Source organism: Triticum urartu, chromosome 2, assembly GCF_003073215.2.
Source record: "Triticum urartu cultivar G1812 chromosome 2, Tu2.1, whole genome shotgun sequence".
Lineage (NCBI taxonomy): Eukaryota > Viridiplantae > Streptophyta > Magnoliopsida > Poales > Poaceae > Triticum > Triticum urartu.
In genome coordinates this window covers 665,231,052-665,240,969 of record NC_053023.1, presented here as the reverse complement: position 1 = coordinate 665,240,969, position 9,918 = coordinate 665,231,052, and the positions used below count along the sequence as shown (strand labels likewise).

At 41.5% G+C, this 9,918-nt stretch overlaps 1 protein-coding gene across 1 annotated transcript; it reads right to left on the bottom strand.

Annotated features, from left to right (window-relative positions):
• Positions 1-4,483: 4,483 nt before the first annotated feature.
• LOC125533963 (importin subunit beta-1-like) lies at positions 4,484-7,344 on the bottom strand. Its single transcript, XM_048697282.1, has 2 exons — positions 4,802-7,344; positions 4,484-4,711 (listed from the first exon to the last, which is right to left on the bottom strand). The coding sequence occupies exons 1-2, from the start codon at positions 7,327-7,329 to the stop codon at positions 4,576-4,578; spliced, it is 2,664 nt and encodes an 887-aa protein (XP_048553239.1). The 5' UTR covers positions 7,330-7,344; the 3' UTR covers positions 4,484-4,575.
• Positions 7,345-9,918: the final 2,574 nt, after the last annotated feature.

Genomic DNA, 9,918 nt, shown 5'->3' with positions numbered 1-9,918 from the left:
GGAGGGAGGGCAGACGCACCCATGCCCCTGGCGCCTCCCTCTCCCACTCCAACACCTCCTCCTCCTCCGTAGAGCTTGGCGAAGCCCTGCCGAAGTACTACCTCTCCACCACCACCACGCCGTTGTGCTACTGCTGGAGCCATCTTCCTCAACCTCTCCCTCCTCCTTGCTGGATCAAGGCGCGGGAGACGTCATCCGCTCCGTACGTGTGTTGAACACGGAGGTGCCGTCCGTTCGGCGCTAGGATCTCCGGTGATTTGGATCACGATGAGTACGACTCCCTCAACCCCGTTCTCTTGAACGCTTCCGCTCGCGATCTACAAAGGTATGTAGATGCACTCCGATCACTCGTTGCTAGATGAACTCATAGATAGATCTTGGTGAAACCGTAGAAAAATTTTATTTTCTGCAACGTTCCCCAACACGAAGCAGATCCACACAAGGCCACCAACGAAGGTTCGTCCACCGGCAAGGGGACCCCGCAGACCACGACCTACTACCAAGACCACTCACCGGGAAGTCCAACCACGCCGCTCACCGATGTCCAGCCACCAGAGCAAGCTGGAATCCGGCCAACACGTCCGCCAAGGCCGCCGCAGTTGCGCCGCCGCCCTACCAGCCACAGGCCGAGGCAAGGGCGGCGCCCGCAGCCCAGGTCATCTTGGACCCGCGGCGCTGGCCAGGCCGGACCTGGAGCAGCCGCCGCTGCTCGGAGCAGCCACCATCGCCGGCCCACCAGCGCGCACCACCAGCCATCCACGTCCATAGCCACCCGACGAGATCCAGGTCGGGTCGTGACCTAGACCACCGCCGCCAGCGCTGCAGGGACGCTCGCCACCTCCCAGCCGCCCAGCCACCGGATCTGTGCATCACCGCGACCGGGAACCCGCCGGACCCGCGCCCCCATGAGCAGCGTCGCCTGCGCCACCGGAATCCCGAACAGGGGAGGGAGGGAGATGCCCCTCCACCGCCCGCGGCGCACGAGCTTCGCCCGGCGGCGCGCTCCAACGGCGGCGAGGGGGAGGAGCCGAGAGGGGGAGCTTGGGCTGGCGGCGGGTCTAGGGCTCCCGGACGTGCGCGCGGGGCGCGTCGCGGGTGCGAGGGGGGGGTCCAAGACGCAAGATGGGAAATATCGTTTGATGATCCATTTGGCAGCAACATGTATGGAAATAATCATGGATTGGACAAAAAGGCTGCATTCATTTTCTCCTTCAATAAGATTGAAGTTGTGTTTCAGTGTTGTGTTCTTTTCTTTACCTTGAGAAGCATAAGTATGACCCCCTGATTTCAACAGGATTCTAAGAACAAATTATGTGGGTTGAAGAAAGATAAGGAGCATGGTTGAGTCTCAGTTGTGTGCATATAAGAGGTTCTTTCTTCTCTTCCTTTTTTTGCGTGCATATAAGAGGTTCTTTCTTCTCTTCCTTTTTTTGCGGGAATATGAAGCCGGCAGGTCATTGCTCAGTAAAAGAATGAACCTCAAGAGCGGAAGTGATGAGGCAGCTAAATGTAAACAAGGCGAAATTGAACACATAGGTAATTTTGGTGTTCCCGTTGCGTTTTCCACTATGTTGGGTTCAATATATAAAAAATCCGGGAAGGTAGCTCATGAATGAAAAATGTTCAGAGTAACTATTGAGAGCTTTTCAAGTGCAGAATTATCTAGAAAAACTACATAGATTGATCATAAGAAATAATTTGATTCTAGGAGTAAAAGGTGTGTATACACAGTATGATATATCTCAACAATTTGTTAATCTTTTTTTTCTATTAAAAGGATTACAACCTTACCTGAACTACAGTGCAGTAGTCTGAGTTAAGCAGTACCTAAATCGATCACATAATGTAACATCACGGTCAATTTAGGAGTTGCTGGCCTCACTATCCATTGAAGATAACTGCGATTAAGCGATGGCTTACATAGGGAAGAAAAACAATGAAGAAGAGTGGTCTAAATGAGTTTGTCCGGCTATCACTACAATGTTAAATTTTTGTTATTAAGCTGAACTGTATGCGTCAGTAGCTTGACTGTAACAGATCCTAGGGGAAATTTAACATACTAATCACTATTTAGGGAAATATTATGCTTTTTTCTAACACTTCAGCACCATTGATCAAGGTTTTAGTGCAATATTTAGAAACATTGAAAACATTGCTCCTGTTTACCTTCTATTATTAATCGCACAAACAAATTCTAATGTCAATTTACTGGATTACATATCAGGATGTATTTGCTAATGATATGTTGGAGTTTATTAGCAGCATGCCAATATATCCTTTCTCACTCCCTGACTGTCCTGTCCTGTGTGTGTCACAGAATTTTGTTTTAAGGACAACCTTTTGAGGTGTAATACGGATGCGCTGTTTGGTTGGTACATGCCCTGCATTAGGTGTTATTTTTTTTCCATGGTATTCATTCACTTTAGAAATTATCTGCACCCTATTTGGACAGTGCAGCAACTGCTTTGTCTGCTTTGTTCTGTAGCAGGTAACAGTGCAGAGTCACTTAGTTGCTTATATGAAATGAAACCACCATCAGAATTAGTTCTCATGTTCATTTGAAGATCATGGCTACCGGATTTTATCCATTAGAATTAGCTCTCATATTCATTTTCAAGACCATGGTTACGGATTTTAGCTTTTCTATAGGCGCCTACTGGAATAATGTATTTACCAGGCATTTTTAACTTCTATGTTACTAGGCATGTGAAATATGTTTAAAATTTATTATTTTACCTTGTAAATCGTCAACAGAGCAACCAACTCATGTAGCACTAGAAACTTCGCTATGTTGTACTACATTTTTTGTGGAATAATGTATACTCCGTTAATGGCATGTTTAACTTCTGGGTTACTAGGCATGTGAAATCTGTTTGAAATAATATTTTTTGAAAATATTTTTATCTTGGAAATCTTCAGTGAAGCAAGCAACTTATGTATAGCACTAAAAACTTCGCTTTGTTCTCGTAACACCGTTTGATGGAGGACTTTATTTAGGGGATGGAAGACTTATTTCCTTTGTTGATTGTTGCAGGAATCTGTAAGGTATTCACAATGGCGGAGGTCTTCAGGTGAGCAACCATGATGACGGTTGAAGAAGCCGCCGATGCTACCAGATTTCAGGTTTCTGCGTGATTTTTGGACTATTTACAAATCTTGAAGCAGATGTTTCACCTCCTGGTTCAGAATTTAACGTTCCTTGTGTTATTCTACCCTGAAACTCAGATTGCGAAGAGTGTGCCTGATGTTCTTTAGTTAAGCTTTTAGTTATGTTAATTATATATAAGTTCATTGGTGATATTTTCATTACAATGCATGGAACTTTTTTGTGTCAGCAATTGTTATGCAGATTTAAACCAGTGAACCAATACGTCATGCTTTGACATTTGCTATGTGGACTTAGGACTTGCACCATTGTGCAGAAATGTCGTGTTCTATGGGTGCTGGAAGGAAGCTGTCGAGATGTATAGTTTGCATTGTGCCAACTCCAATAATGCACACAAATTCTCATCTTCCTCTCAAAGATTTGCAAGTAATATGTCAATTGAACATTGAGTTCGTTATCTAATGCAAAATTAGATACGTGCAAACTTCATAAGAAGTAAAATTAGATACATGCAAACTTTATAAGTGACATATGCTATGTGCACTTCACATCTTGTGAACTTCACAAAAATGCGGGGACGTGTACTTCCTTTTTCAGAAAAAAAAAATCATAGTTACAGATTTTCATGAGGTTAAAAAAGCTCAAGCAATCAGTTGACAATGTTAATATTGGTTATCCAAAATTCACAATCATCCATTTTGCAGTAAGATGTTTCAGTTGTCGATCTTTGTACAATTGACTTCTGTTTTGCCAACTTGACCATCGCAGATCTCAAACAAGTGAATCAAAGTTACGAAACTGCATGTGTGGCTGTTGTATAGTTGAGGCTGTTAAGCAAATCAGCTAGATATACCACATACAATAGAATCATGGGTAATAATCGACCTCCCACACCAGCCAGGTGACTACATTCACTGGTGCACTGCGAGAGAAAATGCTACCCATGTTGCTTTGGACTACATCCGTACTCTATAACATCATGGACGACCATAATTATCATGCTTTTTAAATCTCTTATAATTATCATGCTTTTTAAGTCACCAAGAGAAATCTACTTTCGGCACAGAAGTGAGCCCGCACCAAACAATGGCATGCCAGCAGCTAAATGCGAAAATGAATTCATACGGTAGACTAAGATTCTGGCAAACATATGTGACAATATTTTAGACATCATACAGTTGCACATGTATCCTCAGTGTCCATAAACTGAAGATCCAATAATCACATGCTGTAAGTCGCATGCAAGAACCACTTCATCATGGGCTAATGCCACAGGAGGCTACACCAGATGATCTAAGCTAGCAGTGAACGTACTGTGTTAATCTTAACTCTAATTAATTATAGGATAAATGAAGTTTACAACAGACAACCCACAGCCCACACACTTCAGTTCATTCAAAATAATAAAGCAGTCAACCGACACACTTTAGTTGTCTGGACCAAAATAAAGCACAGCTTCCTTTCCTCTCCTAATAAATATTTGCTTGCTGCACCGATAGAATAAACGCCTCTGACCAAACGCCCACTCTAGGAGGAAGCTGAGACAAGGCATCAACTAGTGCTGTCATGATCCTTTCGTCCCTTGCTGTCACGGTCCTTCTCTCCCTGTCCGTAAAAGAAAGAAAGAAAAATCAATCAGTCAATGAGTATAATCAATGAGTATTTTGCCAACAAAAGAAACAAGGCATATGTTACCTTCTCTTTCTCTCCTGTTCACTGAATTCAAGTAGAGCCATTCCTACCTTGAATCCAGACTTTGCATCACTTATTCCCCTTATTATGCCATGGTAGGCCTTACATATTGCCTCTCTAACCTTGTTACTATGATCCTCATGAGGATCCTGATCGAGTTGAACAGCCTTTTCCATAACTAAAAGCTTTTCCATAACTGGAGGCAGGTACTTCTCAAACTTTTCACCAAGAGAAAGAGCAATCTGTCCAATGCTTGATAGAATTAGAGGTTGAAGTGTCAATTCTACCATACCTTGATACAGAACTTCCATAATATGATCAAAGCACGGCACAACTTCTTCCTCTTTTCCCTCTTTTCCCAAGACATGGCATATATCACATATAACTTCTAAATAAAGTGGAGAGAGTCGCTTCACACTGAAATATTGTAGCACCATAGGCATGTGTTGTCCAAAATCAGCACCAATGGCATGAGCAAGAGCACCAATGGCAAGGGCTGCTCCATTACGTGCACTTGTACTCTCACGGGTTAAGAGAGGGCACAATAACAGCAACAAACATTTAGCAGACCCCTCAAGTGTATCTCCAAGCTTGTGGATTAAGACTTCAACTAGACCACACAGCAAGACCTCAAGTTGGTTCTTCCCCTGAAGAGATGAAATTGCACCATGACCATGAAGCACAGTGTTGAATCTCCTCATGATATGAGACATCAAGCCCATAAGAGCCTCCCAAACTTGTAAGTCCCGGGTGTCACTAACTTTCACAATCTCACTCAATGCTTTATAAGGAGATGCTAGGAAACTAAAAGGGGTCTCCCTAGCCAGATCGGAAGCACGCATGAGAGCATCAATAAGAGGCTTAACAAAAGGTGAAAGCTCACATGAATTTGACTTTGACCCTGACTTTGCATCTTCTCCATAACCTCGTGCAAGAAAATATAGAGCTCCATGCACTTCAATGGACACTTGAGGGACATCACAGCTCCTCTCTATCAAGAGCTCCATGATCCTATCCAGGGACACCACCTCATTTCTCATGATTCTATGTGCACCCACAAGCTCAAACAGCCGCCCAAGAGTCCATGCAGCCCTGCCTCTTACACCTTCCGCCTGATATTCCATCAAGGCAAGCAATAAATCAACTAGAGGAGCAAGCTGCTTGACTGAGGGACCTTCGAGGATAAAACCTAATGGAGACAATGCAGCTATCTTATGTGGCCCATTCATGTTCTCCTCAACAAAATGCATCACAGTGGGGACAACTCCACCCTTCAGAATTCTAGCTGCAAGGCCTAGGCATGTCATGGAAATGACTGGTAAAGTCTCATCTTCCTCTTGTTCCCAATTGTCTTCAAGGTTTACTCCCTTTTGTTCCACATTTTCATCTCCCTCTTCTTCTTGTTCCCCGGTCAGAGAAATGTTTCCATCTCCCTCATCTTCATCTCCCTGTTTCCAAATGTCCATTTGTTCTAAATCCCTCTCTTCTTCATTTAAGTAAGTTTGTAGGAGAAGTGGGACCAATGAATAGAGAAGACCAGTAAAGTAAGATTCATCTTTATCTTCTTCTTCTTCTTCTTCTTCTTCTTCTTCTTCTTCTTCTTCTTCTTCTTCTTCTAGCCAATCAATCTCTTTTTCGCAAATAGTGATCCACAACTTGATACATTGGACTTTAAGTGATTCCACATCTCCATTCAAAGCTTGCATTGTAATATGCATCAGCACTTCTATGTCGGGTTCGAATTTGGTATGACAAGTGGATGCAATTGCAACGAGGCACTCAAATGCTGCCTCTGGGATCTCTGTTCCAGATGTTCTATAAGCCACAGCAAAAACTGCCTCTATAGCACCTCTCCAATCATGGCCTTCAAACTTAGTAAACTCAAAAATGTTGTGTAAAGCTTTAAGGGCTGCCAGATGGACTTGAGAACCTAGCACCTCGTCGTTCAGTGCACTGATGACACTAGCAATAACATCATCCACTTGATCCCGCTTGACAACGTTAGGGATCTTTGCCTTGAAGATATACTGGAGCACCTCTAGAGTTGCTTGCTTTAGGGAAGAAGATAAACTTGCCATGTTGTCCATTAATTTACCAACAAGGTCCAGCCACTGATTCCGGGGTATCTCCATGCATGCAACCCTCGCAATAACTTCTGCAATAACTTTTGACGAGGGGTGCCTTGAATGAGATGGCCTTGAATCAATTTCTAGTGTCATGAGCAAGTTATTCTTAATCTCTAATCGGATAGATTTATCCACGCTGAGCCATTTTAGACAAATTAGATCCTTGTGTGCATCCTTGAGTGCAGGATCCTTCGAGTCCAAGGAGTTCTTAAGGGTGATGGCAGCAAGTACCCTAGACTCTTCTGGAATCCCCTCCCTCACGAGCTCAGATGATAAATATAGCAGAAAGTTGGGAAGATCACGATTTTGGAGCCGCTTTAGCATGTCTTCTCCTATTGACCTTATGTTGTTATCTGGGTTGGAAGCATGTGTGAGAGCATCATTTACATCAATTGATTCATCCATATCACCTTTCTTGGGCAAGTCCCCCTAGCAAACATCCAAGATAGAAAAAAAACAAATTAACCCCCCAAAGTAAGGTATGTAAGAACCAAATAAATGGATGGAGAACTAATTGCTATGTTACTTGGAACATATAACCATAGTTGGAAGAAGAAATAAAAACTTCATTAGCAGGAGCCTTGAAGTCACAACTAAAATACTACGAGTAAAATAACTAAAATACTAGGACTAAATAACTAAAATAGGAGGGACTAAAATAACTTAAAATACTAGGACTTAAATATTAGTAGGAGAAAATTACAAGAAAACTAGTAATCATAGTCAAACGGAAGAAACTTGAAGAACAAAATTTAGAAGAAAATAGTCATAGTTAAGTCATATACATCCCAAGACATGAAACAAAGAAAGCACTGAACAAGATAATTCTTAATAGTATAAACTAGAAAAAATAACTAAAAGCATCATTCTTGATAGCTTAAAGATAGATAGTATCCCTTGCTAATAATCATAGTCTACAACAAAAACAAAAAACTAGGAGCAAATTTACAGCAAAGCCTCCAGCACAAAGGGCTATAATACTACCATGAAGTATAGTGTAAATACAAAATGAGTCATCATTAGTACTACAACACAAAGACAGAGAGAGGACCATTATGCCTTATAGCAAAAATTGATGGATAAATGCCTATATCTATGAAACTTAATACAAAACATATCTTAAAGCAAAAATATATACAAAGTACCAAATGGACTGGGCTAGTTTTAGTTCCAAAGGGTAGTGCATGAACATCCTTTAACTAAGATTAAAAAACTAATAATTCAAACGGGAGCAATATAAGCTAAACCAAAAAATCCTCTAACCACGATTAATCAAGAACTAATAATCAGGGCATATAAGCTACACAGAACTACGAATGAGGGACCTTAAGAGGAACATCAACGTGAGGAGACAGAGAGAGGACCATTATGCCTTATAGCAAAAATTGATGGATAAATGCCTATACCTATGATACAAAACATATCTTAAAGCAAAAATATATACAAAGTACCAAATGGACTGGGCTAGTTTTAGTTCCAAAGGGTAGTGCATGAACATCCTTTAACTAAGATTAAAAAAACTAATAATTCAAACGGGAGCAATATAAGCTAAACCAAAAAAATCCTCTAACCACGATTAATCAAGAACTAATAATCGGGGCATATAAGCTACACAGAACTACGAATGAGGGACCTTAAGAGGAACATCAACGTGAGGAGAGAAAAAACAGGTTAACTATACCTAACTATCCCCAGAACCAAAAGAGCACAACCACCTCCCCAAAGCAACAACAAATCAACCTTCCCTATAGATTGTTGTCCCTGGTCACTTAGTGTAATATGGGATCATCACTGTCAAAACTTAAACTTCTTAGAAGACCTGGCCTTGCAATTAGAGATGAGAGTGGTGAGGAGCTAGCCAGGCGGCGATTAGAGGTAAGGATCCAATAGATCTTACCAGCAAAAGGAGGACGCCGGCCGTTTCCAGTCGTGCGCCTCCCCTAGCTCGGGAGTTCGATTGCGGTGTGTCAGTAGCTCAAGAACTGGCGGCGGCGAGCGGATGTCCAAGGGAAGCCCTAAAGAGTTCGAGGCGGCGAGCGGATGTCCAAGGGAAACCCTATAAGTAAATTCTACGGTGTCTCAGTCACGTTCCAAGCCGTGGGACAGGCTATTGTCATGGATACCCCTCAAAAAAAAAAAAGGCTATTGTCATGGATCCCCTAATAAGAGCTCCTACTCCGCGCCTTCAGCGCCAACTAACCAACGGCGTTTCCTAAACGGCGCCCGTAGCGCTCGTTTCTTTGTTATTTACAAACTGGCGCACACCCTTTTGCCACGTTGGGCCGGCCCAGTTTCACTTTTTTTTTTCTGTTTCTAAACTGCACAAAACAGTCGAGCGCTGGATTCGAACCTGCAACATGCCAGATTTAGTGATCGACCCAATAGCCACCCCGCCACATCACATGGTGTGATTAGATTCAGGTCTATAATTATTTTCTTCTTTCTTCATATTCTTTTTTTTTTCTCTGTCCATTTTGTCTTTCTTTTTTCAAATTCGTGAACTTTTTCTTCAAATAGATAACTTTTTTCAAAATACACAAACGTTTTTTCGAAGTCATAAACTTCTTTTCCAAACCGATGAACTCTTTTTCAAATTCGTTGAACCTTTTTCAAATCTTTTGTAAACTTTTTTCAAAATTGATGAACATGTTTCAAAGTTGATGAACTTTTTTCAAATTCGTGAACTTTTTCCAAAATTAGATGAACATTTAAAAAAATCTGTGAGCAGTTTGTTTCGATTTTCTTGTCAAAATGACGACTTTATTCAAATTCGATGAACTTTTTTCAAAATCGTTGAACTTTTTTTTTCAAATTCGATGAACTATTTTCAAAATTTATGAAATTTTCTTAAAATTCATGAACTTTTTTATATTTTTGTGAACTTTTTAAATTCAATGAAGTTTTTTTAGATGCACGAATATTTTCAAATTCATAGACTTTTTTTAATGCACAATGTTTTTTTTCTAAATTCATGAACTTATTTTTATTAGTGAT

What these genes read in the sequence shown, in the direction of transcription:
- LOC125533963 (XM_048697282.1), bottom strand. Translation starts at nt 7,329, where the DNA reads ATGGATGAATCAATTGATGTAAATGATGCTCTCACACATGCTTCCAAC. An exon ending in GAACAGGAGAGAAAGAGAAG is followed by an intron (nt 4,712 to 4,801) that starts GTAACATATGCC and finishes TTTTACGGACAG; the next exon opens with GGAGAGAAGGACCGTGACAG.